This window comes from Pantherophis guttatus, chromosome 3 (assembly GCF_059756535.1).
Source record: "Pantherophis guttatus breed Tessera chromosome 3, ASM5975653v1, whole genome shotgun sequence".
Taxonomy (NCBI): domain Eukaryota; kingdom Metazoa; phylum Chordata; class Lepidosauria; order Squamata; family Colubridae; genus Pantherophis; species Pantherophis guttatus.
In genome coordinates this window covers 110,988,952-111,009,003 of record NC_142065.1, presented here as the reverse complement: position 1 = coordinate 111,009,003, position 20,052 = coordinate 110,988,952, and the positions used below count along the sequence as shown (strand labels likewise).

General features: G+C 38.1%; 1 protein-coding gene across 6 annotated transcripts in view; it reads left to right on the top strand.

The window, feature by feature from the left end:
- The window catches only part of LOC117661076 (flavin-containing monooxygenase 5-like), a 105,664-nt gene that overhangs the window by 56,036 nt on the left and 29,576 nt on the right, over positions 1-20,052 (top strand). For all 6 annotated transcript variants that reach the window (XM_060690179.2, XM_087891155.1, XM_060690178.2 and 3 more), the window contains exons 4-5: positions 994-1,156; positions 12,117-12,259. In XM_060690179.2, coding sequence (XP_060546162.1) covers positions 994-1,156; positions 12,117-12,259 — 306 coding nt within the window. The remainder of the gene's footprint in view (positions 1-993; positions 1,157-12,116; positions 12,260-20,052) is intronic.

The following is a 20,052-nucleotide window of genomic DNA, read 5'->3' as shown; positions in this document are numbered from 1 at the left end:
CCATATTTAAAAAGTATTGAAGAACCCAAAATAACTTTTATTTGTATGGGTTATATTCAGGGGTGGGTTCTACTTACTACCGGTTCACAACGGGATCGCGCATGCGCAGATCGCTGATGATGACATCTGGGGCAGTGGGCGGGGCCTCTCGTCGGTTTTACTACCGGTTCTTGTGAACCAGTCTGAACCGGGGGCAACCCACCACTGGTTATATTTATCATTTTACTGTATTAAAATGAGAAATAATGCATTTGTAGAATATTTATTGATTGAATAAATAAAGTCAGGAAGTTCTGCTTAATGTCTAGACTGAAACACTTCCATATAATTTTTTAATCCACTGATTCTTGTCCTACTTAGGATTAGGCATAGTTTTGATTCTAAATGTCTTCAGATTTCTCTCCCAGCCATTGTAGGAAGTTAGGGTGATCACACACTGCTGCTGAGTACAAGCAACATATGTGGTTCCCTTGCATGTGTAACCTGCTTGCTTGCTTAGCCAAGGTGAGGGAAAATTCCAACCAAATTTGCATGTAAAGCACACCCACACCTTCATGTAAATCTCATGCAAGAGATCCAGAAATTTATTGGAGACTATCTTTCTTAATATTTTGTTCACTTATTAAGTTATGTAAGATGAACTGATACATGCAGAGACCTGTTTTTCAGGTGTGGTGAAAGAGTTTTGTGCTGTGTCATTTCCAAACTGCAGGATATGTTTCCATCAGAAATATGATACTCCACGCTCCTTGGATTTTAGGACAAAAATGTTAAGATCCATCTTGCTAACCTTTTAACCTATTTATTTAGCAGACTCCCCTGAAAAAAAAGAGCATTTAACCGTAAGGTTTAATTTAGGGTTGCCTTCTTATTGGAAAGTAATCCCCAAGCCCATCTCTAAATCCTATTATGTCTACAGCTTTCTAGAGGGAGAAAGTTTTTCTGAGCAAAGAAATAACCATGTGTTGATTTTTCCTGACTTTCTGCTTTCAGACTAAAGTCTGCAGTGTAACAAAATGCTCAGACTTCTCTACCAGCGGCCAATGGGATGTTACCACAGAGTCAGATGGGAAGCAGGAATCATCAGTTTTTGATGCAGTTTTGGTCTGCACTGGCCACCACACCAGTGCATATCTGCCCCTGGACTCCTTCCCAGGTATGATTTGAAATCATTAAGAGACTGACATTCCTTTTTCAAATAGAGTTGCACCAAATGTGACAAGAGACCAGGATACCCTTGTCTCCAGGGAGGTCCAAATACCCACAGGCACTCCATCTTGCTAGGCTTAAGTCAGAACTGTTTTGCACATCTAGTCCCTAAGAGCCTCCAGTCATTGGGATAGGACATCCACAGCATTACTCAAATAGCCTGGAGTAACAGAATTTACCAGAATAACAGAGTTGGAAGGGACCTTGTAGGTCATCTAGTCCAACTTCTTGCCCAAGCAGGAGACCCTACACCATTTCTGATAGATGGCAGTCCAGTCTCTTCTTAAAAGCTTCCAGTGATGAAGCTCCCACAACTTCTGAAGGCAAGCTGTTCCATTGTTTTGGTTGCTCTCACTGTCAGAAAATTTCTCCTTATTTCTAGGTTGAATCTCTCCTTGATCAGTTTCCATCTTTTATTCCTTGTCTGGCCTTCAGGTGCTTTGGAAAATAGATTGACCCCCCTCCTCTCTGTGACAGCCTTTCAAATATTGGAACACTGTTGTCATGTCACCTCTGGTCCTTCTCTTCAGTAAACTAGCCATGCCCAGTTCCTGTAACCGTTTTTCATATGTTTTAGCCTCCAGTCCCCTAATCATTTTTGTTGCTCTTCTCTGCATTTTTCTAGAGTCTCAATATCTTTTTATAGCGTGGTGACGAAAACTGGATGCAGTATTCTAGGTGTGGTCTTACTAAGGCTTTATAGAGTGGTATTAGTACCTCATGTGATCTTGATTGAATCCTCTGTTAATGCAATTTAGGATTGCATTGGCATTTTTGGCTGTTGCTGCACACTGTTGGCTCATATTTAATTGGTTGTCTATTAAGACTCCAAGATCTCTCTCACAGTCACTGCTATTAAGTTTGGTTTCTCCTAATCTATATGTGCACTTTTGATTTTTCTTGGCTAAGATTTTACTTTTCTCTATGTTGAATTTCATTTTGTTAGATGGGGCTCAGTGTTCAAGTCTGTCAAGATCCATCTGGATCTTTTTTTTTTTTTATTGCAAAAGTTTTACAATTACATTTTCACCCCTTTTTTTTTCCACCCCCCCCTCCCCAAACTTCCCATCCTCCCTAACCCTCCCTAACCCTCCCCCCCCAGACTTCCCTATTATGTACTCATAACTAATAACACTGATATATAAGCTTGAACCCATCCCTCCCCCTGTATAATTTTTCCTCTTTGTCTCTTTACATTAAGATATTTCTAATACATTATTTTCAAATAAAAGCTATTTGATACTTTCTAGTTTGGTATTTGTTCTGAACATATTCTATCCACCTTTTCCATTCCCATTCATAAGTCTCTTGTGAACAATCTTTTAAATATGCTGAAATCTTCGCCATCTCTGCAAAACTAGCCATCTTCAAAGTCCATTCCTCGATAGTGGGCAAAGCTTCATTCTTCCAGTATTTACCTATCAACAATCTTGCTGCTGTTATCATATACAATATCAGTTTTGTTTCACCCAATGTAAAACCCTTAACTATACCCAATAAAAACAGTTGTGGAGAGAATTGAATTTTTTTCTTCAAAACATTCTGCATGACCCACCAAATTTTTATCCAAAAAGCCTTAACTTTCCTACAGGTCCACCAAACATGATAATACGTAGCATCCAAACATTCGCATCTCCAACATTTTGGCTGAACATTAGGGTACATACATGACAACTTTTTAGGATCTAAATGCCATCTATAAAACATTTTATAGAAATTTTCTCTCAGGTTTTGCGACTGTGTAAATTTAACATTCTGAACCCAAATTTTTTCCCAAGTTTCCAGCATCACTGGTTCTTCAAAATTCTGTGCCCACTTAATCATACAATCTTTAACTAATTCCGTTTCTGAATCTCTTTCTAACAAAACATTATAAAGCCTTTTAATATGCATTGGACCTTTCTCTCTTATATGTCTAACCAATTCTTCCTCATGCAACATAATACCAGTTTTTTGGTCCTCTTTCCATCTCAGTTGTAGTTGATTATATTGTAACCAAGTTAAATTAAACCCTTCATCCAACAGTGTCTGTAATGTCTTCAGCTGCCATCTGCCCGCATCTGTGAAAAGAACCTCTTTATATAAAAACCCCCCGAGTGACATTATATTTGTATTCCACAAAGTATGACCAAGATCCAGCCATAGCGGTATTTTGTAATCCCATTTGAGTCGGTGCTTCTTCCAAACTCTCATCAAAGAGTCTCTAAGTATATGACTTTTAAATACTTTATCTACTTTATCGTCGTAAAATAAATAAGCATGCCATCCAAATTCAAGATCAAAACTTTCTGCATTCAATATTCCAGTCTTTTTACTTCCAAACCAATCACTTGTTAAAGTTAAAGCTGCTGCATCATAATATAACTGTAGGTTTGGGAGTTTAAGGCCTCCTCTTTCTGGAACATCTTGCATAATTTTCAATTTCACTCTCGGCTTCTTCTCGTTCCAGACAAACTTATTCACACCAGACTGCCAAACTTTCAGTTGTTTATCACTTTTAAGCACCGGAATCATTTGAAACAAAAACAGAAATCTTGGCAAAATGTTCATCTTAACTGCTGCTATTCTTCCAAGTAAAGACAGTTGCAGCTTTTTCCAAGTCTCCATGTCTTTCTGAGCCTCTCGCCACAACACCTCATAATTATTTTGAAACAATTTCATGTTTGATTCTGCAACCTGAACTCCAAGATATTTTACCTTAGGTACAATTTCAAAACCTGCCCTCCTTTCAAGCTCATATTTACGATCTTGTGTCATATTTTTAACTATCATTTTAGTCTTTTTTGAATTCAGTCTAAAACCTGAAACTCTACCATAGTCTTGTATAATGTCCTTCATCAGGATTGTTGATTCCATTGGTTGTGATAGGGTAACAACCAGATCATCTGCAAATGCCTTTATTCTATAATCCTCTTGCCTTATCATTATGCCTTTCAAAATTTTAGAGTCCCGTATTGTATTTAGCAAGACTTCCAATGTTAAAATAAATAAAAGTGGGGACAACGGACATCCCTGTCTTGTTCCTTTTTCAATTTTAAACTCTGTCGTCAGACTTCCATTAATAATAATCTGTGCCTTTTGCTCTTGATAAATTGCTGAAATCGCCTGTATAAATTGGTCCCCAAAGTCCATCTTTTTTAAAGTCTTTAGTAGAAAATTCCAATCCACTCTATCAAAGGCCTTCTCTGCATCCAAAAAAACCAGCACTGCAGGAATCTGTTTATTCTTATCAAGATATTCCAATAAATCTATTACTTGCCTTACATTGTCCTTCATATATCTACCCTCAATAAATCCCGCTTGGTCCTCATGAATCACCTTTTGGATTACTGGCATCAACCTGTTGGCTAATACTTTCGCATAGATTTTATAGTCTGTATTCAAAAGAGATATTGGTCTATAATTCTCTGGTTTTTTAGGACCAACTTGTTCTTTTGGTATCAAAGATATATAAGCAGTTGTCCATGATGGGGGTATTTTACCCCCTTGTTGAATATTGCAAAATAAATCTCTAAGTTGTCCCACCATTTCAGCTTGTAAAGTTTTGTAATACACTGCGGTCAATCCATCCGTACCAGGAGCTTTAGCTGTTTTTAACTGTTTAATTGCTGCTATTATCTCCTCCTCTGTTATAGGGTAGTTCATTCTTTTCTTTTGTTGATCAGTAATTTTTGTAACTCTCTTGTCATTTAAATATTTTTCTATAAGTCCATTCTGCAACTCCTCTTTGGCATATAGTTTGGTATAATAGTCCACAAAAGCTTCTTTAATTAATTTTTGTTGAAAAATTTCTTTCCCTCCAATATCAATACTATCAATAGTCCGTATACTTTGTTTTTTCCTCAATGTGTAAGCCAACCATCTGCCCGGTTTATTAGCGTTGCAAAATGTATTATGCTTCGCATATTGTAAGTTTGTTGCAACTTGTTCCGCCATAAGCATTTGAAATTGGTCTTTCAAAAGTTTTATAGCACTTCGTATTCTTTCATCTGTTGGGTTTTTAATAAGTAACTGTTCTTTGTTCTTTATTTCCGTTTCCAATTCAGATCTTTTCTTTTGTCTGAACAGTCTATGTTTAGAGTTCATGTAGATAAGTACCCCTCTCATATAAGCTTTACTTGCGTCCCAAACAATTTCAATTGGGGTACCTTTGTTCAAATTTGTTTCAAAAAATTCTTTCAAATGCTTTTTAAGTTCTATTGTATTTTTTTCATATCTAAACAAGTTCTCATTTAATCTCCAAGAGCGTCTCTCAACCTTATCCATCTCAATTTCTATCCATACAGGGCTATGGTCAGTCAAAGTTCTTGGGAAAATCTTTGTTCTTTTTGTCTTAACAAGTAGATCATTTGACAACAGGATAAAATCAATCCTAGAAAAGGATCTATGTCTATCAGAAAAGAAAGTGTAATCCAATTCTTTTGGGTTATGTATTCTCCAAACTTCTTTTAGTTCCATATCTTCTTTCATATCAAAAAAAGTCTGTGGTAGTCTAATTCTAGACTTTGCCAAACTCTTTTTATCTAGTTTAGAATCAATTACTCCGTTCCAGTCTCCCATAATTAAAATAGATCTATAGTCCCATTGCAATATTTTAGTATGTAACATCTTATAAAAATAGTTATAGAAGCAGACCAAGATGGTAGGTTTGTAGCAATTGAATTGTTTACAGCAAATGGCCAAATTCTTTTGATTGGAATTTATGCTCCCAATCAACAACAGGACTATTTTTGGGGTACTCATTTATATGAACTCTAAACATAAACAGAATCGACAAAAGAAAAGACTCGAATTGGAAGTAGAAATAAAGAATAAGGAACAGCTACTCATTAAAAACCCAACAGATGAAAGAATATCTGGTGCTATAAAACTTTTGAAAGATCAATTTCAAATGCTCTTGGCGGAGCAAGCTGCAACAAATTTACAATATGCGAAGCATAATACGTTTTGTAATGCTAATAAACCGGGAAGATGGTTGGCCTACACCTTAAGGAAGAAGCAGAGTATACGGACTATTGAGAGTATTGATATTGGAGGGAAAGAAATTTCTCAACAAAAATTGATTAAAGAAGTCTTTGTAGAATACTATACTAAATTATATGCCAAAGATGATATACAGAATGGACTTATAGAAAAATATCTAGAAGAGAAAAGAGTCTCAAAAATTACTAGTCAACAAAAAGAAAGAATGAACTATCCTATAACAGTTGAGGAAATAATTGCAGCAATTAAACAATTGAAAACAGCTAAAGCTCCTGGAACAGATGGATTGACTGCAGTGTATTATAAAACTTTACAAGCAGAAATGGTGGAACAACTTAGAGACTTATTTTGCAATATACAACAAGGGGGTAAAATACCCCCATCATGGAAATCAGCATATATTACTTTGATACTAAAAGAACATGTAGGTCCTAAAAAACCGGAAAATTATAGACCAATATCTCTTTTAAATAATGACTATAAAATTTATGCAAAAGTATTAGCCAACAGATTGATGCCAGTAATTCAAGAGGTGATTCATGATGATCAAGCGGGATTTATCGAGGGCAGATATATGAAGGATAATGTAAGGCAAGTAATAAATTTACTGGAATATCTTGAGAAGAATAAACAGATCCCTGCAGTGCTGGTTTTTTTGGATGCAGAGAAGGCCTTTGATAGAGTGGATTGGAATTTTCTAGTAAAGACTTTGAAAAAGATGGACTTTGGGGACCAATTTATACAGGCGATTTCGGCAATTTATCAAGAGCAAAAGGCACAGATTATTATTAATGGAAGTTTGACAACAGAGTTTAAAATTGAAAAAGGAACAAGACAGGGATGCCCGTTGTCCCCACTTTTATTTATCTTAACACTAGAAGTCTTGTTAAATACAATACGGGACTCTAATATCTTGAAAGGTATAAAGATTAGGCAAGAGGATTACAGAATAAAGGCATTTGCAGATGATCTGGTTGTTACCCTATCACAACCAATGGAATCAATAATCTTGATGAAGGACATTATACAAGATTATGGTAAAGTTTCAGGTTTCAGATTGAATCCAAAAAAGACTAAAATGATAGTTAAAAACATGACACAAGATCGCAAACATGAGCTTGAAAGGAGGGCAGGTTTTGAGATTGTACCTAAGGTAAAATATCTAGGAGTTCAGGTTGCAGAATCAAACATGAAATTGTTTCAAAATAATTATGAGGTGTTGTGGCGAGAGGTGCAGAAAGATATGGAGACTTGGAAAAAACTGCAGCTGTCTCTACTTGGAAGAATAGCAGCAGTTAAGATGAATATTTTGCCAAGATTTCTTTTTTTGTTTCAAATGATTCCGGTGCTTAAAAGTGATAAACAATTGAAAGTTTGGCAATTTGGAGTGAATAAGTTCGTCTGGAACGAGAAGAAGCCGAGAGTGAAATTGAAAATTATGCAAGATGTTCCAGAAAGAGGAGGTCTTAAACTTCCAAACCTACAGTTATATTATGATGCAGCAGCTTTAACTTTAACAAGTGATTGGTTTGGAAGTAAAAAGGCTGGAATATTGAATGCAGAAAGTTTTGATCTTGAATTTGGATGGCACGCTTACTTATTTTATGATGACAAAGTTGATAAAATATTTAAAAGTCATATACTTAGAGACTCCTTGATGAGAGTTTGGAAGAAGCACCGACTCAAATGGGATTATAAAATACCGCTATGGTTGGATCTTGGTCATACTTTGTGGAATACAAATATAATGTCACTCGGGGGGTTTTTATACAAAGAGGTTCTTTTTACAGATGCGGGCAGATGGCAGCTGAAGAATTTGCAGACACTGTTGGACGAAGGGATTAATTTAACTTGGTTACAATATAATCAATTACAATTGAGATGGAAAGAGGACCAAAAAATTGGTATTATGTTGCATGAGGAAGAATTGGTTAGACATATAAGAGAGAAAGGTCCAATGCATATTAAAAGGCTTTATAATGTTTTGCTAGAAAGGGATTCAGAAACTGAATTAGTTAAAGACTGTATGATTAAGTGGGCACAAAATTTTGAAGAACCAGTGAAGTTGGAAACATGGGAAAAAATTTGGGTCCAGAATGTTAAATTTACACAGTCGCAGAATTTGAGGGAAAATTTTTACAAAATGTTTTATAGATGGCATCTAGACCCTAAGAAACTGTTGTGTATGTATCCTAATGTTCAGCCAAAATGTTGGAGGTGTGATTGTACAGATGCTACATATTTTCATATTTGGTGGACCTGTAAGAAAGTTAAGGCTTTTTGGATAAAAATTTGGTGGGTTATGCAGAATGTTTTGAAGAAAAAAATTCAATTTTCTCCACAATTGTTTTTATTGGGTATAGCTAAGGGTTTTACAGTGGATGAAACAAAGTTGATTTTGTATATGATTACAGCAGCGAGATTGTTGATAGGTAAATACTGGAAGAATGAAGCTTTGCCCACTATCGAGGAATGGACTTTGAAGATGGCCAGTTTCGCTGAGATGGCGAAGATTTCAGCATATTTAAAAGACCGCTCACAAGAGACTTATGAATGTGAATGGAAAAAATGGATAGATTATGTGCAGAACAAATATCAAACTAGGAAGTATCAAATAGCTTTTTATTGATAATATTATATTACATTAAGATAGAAATATTTGAACTATGTGAAGATGAAAAATGATATGGGGGTTGGGGGGGTTTAAAGTTCAAGGTTTTTTTTTTTATATAAAGGGGATAATGATGGGGTACACTCTATGGAAGTCCGGGGGGGAGGGGAGGGTTAGGGGGGGTTAGGGAGGATGGGATGGGGAGTTTGGGGTGGGTTAGGGGGGTGAAAATGGGGTGAAAATGTAATTGTAAAACTTTTACAATAAAAAAAAAAAAACAGGACTATTTTTATAAGATCCATCTGGATCTTGAGCCTATCTTCTAGGGTGTTAGCTATTCCTGCCATCTTAATATCATCTGCAAATTTGGTAAGTTCCCCTTCTATTCCCTCATCTAAGTAATTTATGAAGATATTGAAGAGTACTGGGCCTAAGAGGGAACCTTGTGGTACCCCATTGCTTACTTCCCTCTATGTAGACATAGTACCGTAAAGGACTACTTGTTGAGTACGATTTGTCAGCCAGTTACAAATCCATCTAATGGTGATGCTATCTAGCCCACTTTTTTCTAGCTTACCAAGAAGTAGGCTGTGGTCTACTTTGTCCAATGCCTTGCTGAAATCTAAATATACTATGTTAACAGCATTTCACTGGTTTACTAATGTGGTCACTCTGTCGAAGAACGGAATTGGCATGATTGGGTTTTAACAAACCTGTGCTGACTTCTAGTTATAACTTTATTTGTTTCTAGATGTTCGCAGATCTGTTTTTTGATGATCTTTTCCAGTATCTTCCTGGATATTGATATTAGGCTGATTGATCTGTAGTTTCTGTTCCAGTCCCCCATGTGCATACATACGAGGAATTTAAGGACTTTATTGTGGCTATACAAGCCTCTAGTGTTATTCCCCAGGTTCCTACTTGCATCAAATGCAAATTTCTATTGAGCATGATATTGCTCAGCCTAGGCACCGGTTCAATAAGCCCAAGAGAAAAGGCACAAGTCCACAAAAACAAAGTCTGAAATCCAGGCACAGTCCAAAGTCTACAGATGGTAATTAAACCAAGGTTCAAGTCCAGAATCCAACGAGCAAGTTCAAGGTTCAAATACATGACCAAAGGGAAAGAAAGAACAGAATCCTGAGGTGTTCCATAAAGTAGGGGATGTGAGCTGGATCTCTCGTTCTCTATCAACACTCACTGGAACCGACCCTGAAGAAAGGAGGAGAACCAGAACTATACAATGCCAGTCACCTCTAATTCCTAGAACTGGCCCAAAAGGATACCATGATAAATTGTATCAAATGCCACTGAGAAGTTAAGAAGAGACAGGATGGATGCACTACCTCCACCCACAAGAAGTCATGATATGTATATATGCATGATCAATGTGGTCTGAGTTTCAATCCCTGGTTTGAACCCTGACTAAAGAGGGTCTAGATAATCTGCCTCATCCAGGGTTCTCTAAAGCTGCCATGTGACCACTCTCTCCATCACCTTCCCTAGAAAAGAGAGATTAGAAACCAGACTTTAGTTGTGTAATCTAGCTGGGCCAAGCAATGGTGTCAGAACTGCCATCATACACTGAACAGTTAATTTGCTAGCTGCCAGTCTGCCGCCATGGACATGAGAGGAGGGAGCCAGCTGGGACGGGGTAGTTACTCATTGTGCCTTCCAGAAACACCATCTCATGGTCAAAGTCCTGGGAAGGGAATACAATGGCTAACCAGCCAGCCCATCATTGAAGAAACAGTTACCAAAACAATCTATTTGAATATAATGGGACAATAAAGGACTATCAAGAGGGAGGAACTGGGGAGGAACTAGATAGGAAAAGTTAACTAGGAAAATTTGGTGTGCAATTCCATGTGGGTAACTAACATAGACCAAAATTAGTTAGCTAACAAATATGCTTGTGTAGCACTTGCACCTGTGCTTTTTCCCACTTCATAAAATTAACAATGGTTGTTACATAAAATCATCTTCTATTATAGGACTTCATGCTTTTTTGTTCTTTTTCTTTTTCATTATACTGAATAGCATATGTGCATACTATGGATCTAAAGATTGACTAAGAGTGTGCTAGGTACAAACTAAATTGGAAATTACTCACAAAAATTTTCCAGAATTTTGAACTGGTTATCACCCATGTGGCCAAAAGAAATTATAATGACCAGCAATTAATTAATGAATAAATTAAACCTCCAATTTGATGTAATGTACTTCACATAAAATAATCAATTAAGTGATTTATAATATGCCATTAAATCAGTGTGGATTCTTAAGTAACCACATTGATTGATTTTTTCCCCCCAGAATAAAAATCTTAACATAATTCTTCATTAGACACCTCACTTCCTGCCTCCTGTACTAAGATGTTACTTAGTGAAGAACAGAACCATTTCTTGTGAGATGGTAGCCATATAAATTGAATAAATTAATAAATAAGTAACAAATCAATTCATTATCATACATGAAACAAATAGCTAACTTCATCTGAAGGCACTCTTTTTTGTTTTCCCCTTTAGAGAAGAAAAAGTCACAATCATACTATAGATTTCTCTCATCAGAAAGCTTCTTCAATGTCAGATTCCTAAAAGTGATACTGCCATTCAAGTGGAGGAAGGGGGAGACTTGGATTCGATTTACTAGCATGGCCTGTGTCATCAGATATTTTACAACCTATATCCTGGGGCCAAGGAGGCCTGAGATTCCCTTTACCTGCAGGAATTTATATGATAGCCATGTGGGTTGTCTCACTTTAAAGGGTAGTGGTGGGAATGCATGTTTGTTCGGGTTCTCAAAGGAAATAGTAAAGAAAACATCTTCACACTTGTGTATTGGCTAAAATCTGCACTCTGGACTTAAAGGGAGGGGTCTCTACCACTTTAAGCCTACTGCTTTGCCTAAGGGTATTCAGATTGTGCTTTAGCTGATGGCTTTCACTTCTGCTTAATAAAAGAATCCTTTTGAACAACTACGTTTCAAGAGTTCGTACTTTCTTAAGTTGGAAGGAGAGGCAATTCTTACATTCAATTAGAATTAAAGAATTACCTCCTGCTCATCCCCAGTAAAACAGCAAAGACAGCAATGACATGGAATTCCTAGCACAAAAAGCTCAGAGGTTGTGTTTTACCTTTAAAAGGCATACACGCCCACTGATATGGGGGGAAAAGAAGAATGGGGCAAGCTTTTCACTGATTGATTGGTGCTCCTAACCTAGTATACAACCCTAATAGAAAAATGCCACATAAGTCCAGTGTGAAAACAGGCACACAACATCAATTTGAACAATTTTACTCTTGGTTTACAGGAATTACCACTTTCAAGGGTCGCTACTTACACAGTCGTGATTACAAGAGTCCTGATGCATTTACAGGAAAAAGAGTCATTGTGATTGGTATTGGGAACTCAGGAGTGGACCTTGCAGTGGAGATAAGCCACACAGCGCAACAGGTTGGAACTACTTGTCTTGTTTTATATTAATGAAGGGCAAGGAATTAGGAAAGTATTCTGAAAATTGTGAATGTCCACTGACCTTGTGAAATCTCATACCTCAAATGTCTGATGATATCAAACCTTTTACATGCAAGAAGTCATTTTGAAAATATCCATAGGATATTGAGTAGAATGTGATAAAGGTGGTGGAACAGCTGTTTTGAAACAAAGGATTACTTGGCTAAAGGATTGTCTATGGTACAGCTGCGGCAAGCTCCCTCTTATTTATTTTATTTATTTATTATTTCAATTTGTATACCGTCCTACTCCCGAAGGACTCAGGGCGGTGAACAGCCATAGAATAAAACATGTGAATACAAAATTTAAAATAAAGTAAAATGAATTAAATAATTTGGCTGAAAATTTAAAACCCCAATAATTTAAAATCAAATTTAAAATTTCCATTTAAAAAGGGGAAAAACTTAGGTCAGGCCAGCTTGATGAAATAAGAATGTTTTGAGCGCGTGATGGAAGGTACGCAGATCCGGGATCCTCCGTATCTCCGGGGGGAGCTCGTTCCAGACAATAGGTGCCCCCACAGAGAAGGCTCTCCCCCTGGGGGCCGCCAGTCGACATTGTTTGGCCGACAGCACTCGGAGGAGCCCCTCTCTATGGGAGCGTACTGGTCGGTGGGAGGCTATTGGTCGTAGCAGGCGGTCCCGCAAATAACCAGGTCCTAAACCATGGAGCGCTCTAAAGGTGATAACCAAGACCTTGAAGCGCACTCGGAAGACCACCGGGAGCCAGTGCAGCTCGCGCAGGAGAGGTGTTACATGGGAGCACCACGTCGCTCCCATTACCACCCGCACGGCCGCACTCTGCGCCAGTTGGAGCCTCCGAGTGCTCCTCAAGGGGAGCCCCATGTAGAGAGCATTACAATAGTCCAGACGGGAGGTGACGAGGGCATGAGTGACCGTGTGTAGGGAGTCCCGATCTAGAAAGGGACGCAACTGGCAAATCAGGCGAACCTGATGAAAAATCCTCCCGGTCACAGCCGTCAAGTGCTCTTCTAAAGACAGCCGTGAATCCAGGAGGACACCCAAGTTGCGAGCCCTCTCCGTGGGGGCCAATGATTCGCCCCCAATAGTCAGCGATGGCACCAGCTGACTATATCGGGACGTCGGAAACCACAGCCACTCGGTCTTGGATGGGTTGAGTCTGAGCCTGTTTCTCCCCATCCAGATCCGTACGGCCTCCAGACACCGGGACATCACTTCAAGGGCATCGTTGGGGTGGTCCAGGGTGGAGATGTACAGCTGGGTGTCGTCAGCGTACTGGTGGTACTCCACCCCAAAACCACGGATGATCTCGCCCAGCGTCTTTACATAAATGTTGAACAAAAGGGGCGAGAGGACCGATCCTTGTGGCACCCCACATATAAGGGGCCTCGGGGTCGACCTCTGCCCCCCTGTCAACACAGACTGTGACCGGTTGGAGAGAAAGGAGGAGAACCACCGTAGTACGGTGCCTCCCACCCCCAACTCTTCCAACCGGTGCAGCATGTACCATGGTCGATGGTATCAAAAGCCGCTGAGAGATCTAACAGGACCAGGACAGAGGAGCACCCCCTGTCCCGAGCCCTCCAGAGATCATCCACCAATGCGACCAATGCCGTTTCCGTGCTGTACCCAGGCCTGAAGCCTGACTGGAATGGATCTAGATACGTCGTTTCATCCAGGTACTGGGGAAGCTGTCGCGCAACCACGTTCTCAACAACCTTTGCCACAAAGTGAAGGTTGGAGACTGGACGATAATTAGCCAATACTGCCAGGTTCCTCTTGTCCACTGACTTGCCTGCTGTCTCTTGATGCTTTATGTCTACTTTCCCATCTTCCTTACAATCTTACAGTTGTGTTAATTTTATAATATACCCAGCTTAATTGCAATGTTCCATTGACTGGCAACTGTGAAACTATTGCCTATGACAAAATAAGCCTTTGGTGCAGAAGTATGCTGCTGACTTTCAGCTCAGCATGCGGGCTGCAATGAAAAAGAATTAATTGGCCAGTTTTAAGAGGAACTATCAGACAGTGTACAAAAGATACAAAAATTCATCAACACATTCCAGGCATTAATCTAGGTTTGCTAATAGAGACTATTATTGCATGAGTCTATAAGCAGAAAAATGCCATTATTCCACGGGTGAAATCCTACAGGTTTGGACCAGTTCGAACGAACCGCTAGGGATTATGGGCATCAGTTCGCTGAACCGGTAGTATTTACCCCTCCTTGTCCCCACCCATGCCCGGCCGGTCGCCACTCATCTCTTCCAGCCACTTGATATTCCACAGAATTCTGTCAGGTTTCGAGGTCGTCTCAAATAAATTGCATTTCAAACAAAGTCTTTGAAGAAAAACTTCCATTTATTAAGCATGACATTCTAACTCCGACTCCATCCCAGCCAACACTGACTTCAGACCCCAAATCCTCCCTTTCCGTTCCCCACTCCCCTGCACTCATTGGCCATCTTCCAAGTCACTCTACCCCTAATTACTGCTCCAGCTCAAAGGAATTTCCACCCTCCCACCCCATCTCCTAGGGGATATTATCTCCAGGGAAAATAAGTAGGTGAAAAGTCAAACGTCCCTTTCCAGACGCCTCCGATTCTCCTTCTTATGTCAGCACTAGAGTAAAGGCAGCTTGAAGTGCTGACAAATTCAATGTTAAATGCAGCAGAGAGAATGCTAATTTTTCTCCAGGGGTGAAATCTAAAAATTTTCGCTACCGGTTCTGTGGGCGTGGCTTAATTAGTGGGCAGGACTTGGTGGTCAGGTGACTGGGTGGGCATGGCTTGTTGGTCAGATGGGTGTGGCCAAGTCGATGTCACTTCTTTGCCCTTTTTTAACCTACAAAACACAACATAACACAACTGGCTCACCCACAATGTAAAAGCAGCTGTGCTAGACCCAAAATGGCCCCTGCAACAAGCAGGAACCTCACACAGCCACAAAAAGCCCAAAAAACCAACTTTCACACTTTACACACACACACACACAACACAACACAACACAACACAACTGGCTCACCCACAATGTAAAAGCAGGGGCAAAATGGCCCTGCAACAAGCAGGAACCTCACACAGCCACAAAAAGTCCAAAAAACCAACTTTCACACTTTACATATACAAAATGCCACATACAGCTTTGTGAGATTTTGTGTGTTTGTGTAGTTAGAGTGAAACACTACAGAAACACACAAAATCTCAGAAAGCTGCACAAATATTATTTTATTTTATTTTTATTTTTATATAAAAGCAGCTAAATTTAAAACTTCCTAAACTTTAAATAGCTAGGTCTAAAAAAAGAACAACTAAAAAAAACCCCAATTAACTATTTTTTTTAAAGCTCCCAAAGGGGGAAAAAACTTACAGGCAGGCAGACAGACAGAAAGAGCTGCTCACCGATGAGCTTGATTGCAGGCAGGGGAGATTCAGTTGCTTGCTGATGCAATGGATTACAGGGATTACAGCAAGCGAAGCAAGGCAGGCGTGCGAAGGTAAACAAGCTGGAGGCTGGGGGGGGGGGAAGGGATTTTTGCTACCGGTTCTCCGAACTGCCCGCCACCATCGCTACCTACTCGCCCGAGCCGGTCCGAACCGGGAGCATTTCACCTCTGCTTTTCTCCCTCCATTCAGAATGGAGCTGGTGCAGCCTGTCCCTTTAAGGTAGTCCCCAGGAGGGAGGGGGCTGAGAGGGGACATAAAGGGAGCAGCAGCTCCATTCTGAACGGAGGGAGAATAGTTACATTCTCTCTGCCACAGAATTCAATGTTAAATGCAGCAGAGAGAATGCTAACTTTTCTCCCTCCATTAAGAATGGAGCTGCTGCAGCCTGTCCCTTTAAGGTAGTCCCCAGGAGGGAGGGGCCGGGGGGAGCAGCTGGAATGGAGCCGTTTTTGTGAAAGGCAGGAAAATGGAGAAGGGGATTTTCCTGCCTGTCATTCATTCCTCAATCTCAGCACAGACTGAGGGAAGGATGGTAGGCAGGAATATTCCCCTCCCCATTTTCCTGCCATTTGTGACAAGGGGTGGCTGGGAGGGGAGAGGCCGATGAAGAGCCCCTCGATGTGAGTGATGTTGAATTGGCCACGCCCACCCAGTCACATGACCTCTCCCCAATAAGCCACACCCACAGAACCGGTAGGGGGAATTTTTTAATTTCACCCCTGAATTATTCTATTTCATTTCTTTCTCATTTTTGAGACTTACTAGGTAAAACTGGTGCCACTGAAAATTAGCACAAGACGACAGTGCTTGAGAAAAATTGCCCCAATGTACATAAAGCCTATGATTGTACTATGGAGCATCTGGCCACATCATGGATAAATGCCCTACTAGGATCTTGCCTTCAAAGCATCAATAAAATATCATTCTTGAAGGGAAGAGGACATTCAGAATCATAGAATCATAGCATTGTAAGGGACCTTGGAAGTCTTCTAGTCCAACCCCCTAAATAAGGCAGGAGACCTTATTACATCCCAGAGAAATGGCTGTCCAATCTTTTCTTTTCTTTTTTTTTAAAGTTTTTTATTTTTTTAAACAAACAAACATTTAATACATCAGTCATTCCTTCCATGTGACATCTCGGTGTTGTCTCCAGTCATTCTTCTTTTTGTTATTTCTTCTGTCTTCGTTCTCATCTAATCAGTTACAATTCATCACTAACAAAATATTCTGATTATGGCATTTTTATATATAACTATTATTTTACTTATTTATATCTCTTTTCTAACCAATAGTAAAATTGATTCCATATCTTAAAGTATTCTGAATCTTCTCTTTCTTTAATCATCAATCTATTCATTTCTGCACAATCTAAGTTTTTTTTAATTACTTCTCCTTCCAAAGGTATTCTCTCTGCTTTCCAGTGTTGTGCATAAACAATCCTTGCAGCCGTTATTACATGTATAATCAAATAAATATTTTCTTTGGTATTTTTTTTCTGGTAGGAACAGTTCTGGTTTTAAATCAATACGTTGTTGTATCATTTCTTCCAGCCATATCTTAATTGTATTCCTAATTTTTTTTTTCTGGACATGTCCACCACATATGGTAATAAGAACCTGGTAACTGGTGACATTTCCAACATTTAGCTGACTTATCTTTAAATATTTTTGCCAGTTTCTCAGGGGGCATATGCCATCTATAAAACATTTTATATTGATTTTCCTTATATGCAGTGGACATTGTTAATTTATAATTCCTTTCCCATAGGTGTTGCCATTTATCTCATCTATTGAATGTCCAAAATTCTTTGCTCAGGCTATCATTGTTTCCTTTATCTGCTCCTCCTCCAGTTCAATGCCTAGTAAAAAATTATAGATCTTTTTAATTAATTTATCCATTGTTCCCATGAGTATCCCATCCAACTCTGTTTTTTCTAAGTGAAAACCATATAATTTAGCATCTTTTTCATATCTTGTTTGTATCTGCATGTACATATACCAATCCATCTCAATCCCCTGTTCTTCCAGCTCTCGTTTCCCTTTCAAATCCCCCTTATCTGTTAATAAATCCTTATATCTAACAATATTTCCAACATTAAAAACATTTGCATGTATCAAAACTTCCATTGTTGATAACCATAATGGTATTTTCAGATAATATTTATCTCTGACCTTCTCCCATACCAATAGCAATGCATTCCTTATATAATGTCTATGAAAGTATGTATGTATCTTATTTCTACCATACCATAAAAATGCATGCCATCCCAATTGTAGATCATGACCTTCCAGTGTTAATAATCTTGTATTTCTTAATTCAATCCATTCTTTCAACCAAGTCAATGCTGCTGCCTGTTAATACAATTCCCAGTTAGGTAACCCAAATCCTCCACGTAGTCTCGTCCTGAAGCATTTTTATGCTTATTCTTGCTTTTTTCCCTTGCCATATAAATTTCCTTATTATCTTATTAAGCTGTTGAAAATAAGTATTTTCAATTTTTATCAGTACTGTCTGAAATATAAATAATAATCTTGGTAATATATTCATCTTTATTATTGCAATCCTTCCCATTAGTGACAATTGAAGGTTCTTCCACTTCTCCAACTTTCTCAATTTGTTGTTTTAATCTATAATAATTATCCTCTTTTATCATTACAGATCTTGAAGTTAGATATACTCCTAGGTATTTAACTTTTTTCACCACTTGTATATCTAGATTCTCTTCTATCTCTCTTTTGTGTTTTTCTGTAATATTTTTCACCAGAATTTTTGTTTTATCTTTATTTATTTTTAGACCAGACACCTTTCCATAATTCTCTATTTGTTCTAGTAATTTGGGACCTGTTGTTTGTGGTTCCCCTAAGATGAATACTAAGTAATCCGCAAAAGCTTGCAGTTTATACTCTTCTTTTTTGATTTCCATCCCTTTTATCTCTTCATTTCGCCTAATATTTCTAATTAAAACTTCTAAGGTCAGAATAAACAGTAATGGTGATGGAGGACATCTTTGTCTAGTGCCCTTCATAATACTAATATTTTCTGTCATTTCTCCATTCATCATTATCTTAGCAGTCTATCATAAATAGTTTTTATGGTGTTTATAAATCTATCCCCAAAGTCCATTCTCTGCAGTTGTTCTATCATAAATTGCCAGTTCACATTGTCAAAAGCTTTTTGGGGCATCTAGAAACATCACTGCCATTTGTTTTTCTGAATGTGTCTCATAATATTCCAAAGTATTCAAAATTATCCTCATATTGTCTCTAATTTGCCTTTTAGGTAAAAATCCATTTTGGTCCATATGAATAAATTCATTTAACAGTTTTTTTTTAATATATTTGCCATTATTGAGGCAAAAATCTTATAATCCACATTTAGCAACGAAATCGGTCTATAGTTTTTTATTAATTGTAGGTCTGTTTCCTGTATTAATTGTAGGTCTGTATAAGTGTTACATAAGCCTCCCTCCAAGAGTCTGGCATTTTTGCCTTCATTATTAATTAATTAAATAGTTCCAACATTACATTACTCATCCCTTCTTGTAGTGTTATATATAGGTCAGCTGGTAACCCATCTGGTCCTGGTGCTTTCCCATTTTTTTGTCCTTTTATCGCTTCTGTTAATGTCATCATTGTTATTCTATCTTCTAACATTCCCTTATATTGTTCTGGTATTTTAGGTAAATCTGATTTTTCCAAATATTTTATTATCTCTTCCTCTGAGATCTTTTCTTGGGAATACTTTCCATAGTATTTTTGAATTACGATCTTCTTTTCTTCATTTCTATAATGTAATTTCCCCTCTTCATCTTGTAAATATTTTATTATTTTCTTCTCCTTCTCTTTTTTTAATTTATATGCTAACCACCTTCCTGGTTTGTTTGCATTTTCAAAAAAAAATCTGTTCAGATGCTCTTAATTTGTTTGCTAATGATTCCTATTCATTTAAATTTATTTCATGTTTTTTCAGTTTCATAAGCTTCTTAATTTTTTTGTTTTGGATATCTTTTTGGAATTCTTTCTCTAGGTTCTTATACTCCTCTTCCAATCTTATCTGTTTTTGCCTTTTCTTTTTATTCTTTCTTCCCAAATACGTTATTGCCAAACTTCTAATATAGGCTTTCATCATATCCCATACGTTCTGAAATGATGTATCTTCTTTCTTATTTATTTTAAAGAAAAAGTCTAATTCTTTTTCCATAAATTGCTGAAAGTCCTTTTCATTTAATATTGTTGCATTCAAAGTCCATCTTGTCTTTTTCTTCTTCCCTTTCCATATTATTGTCATTGGGCTATGGTCCGCCCAA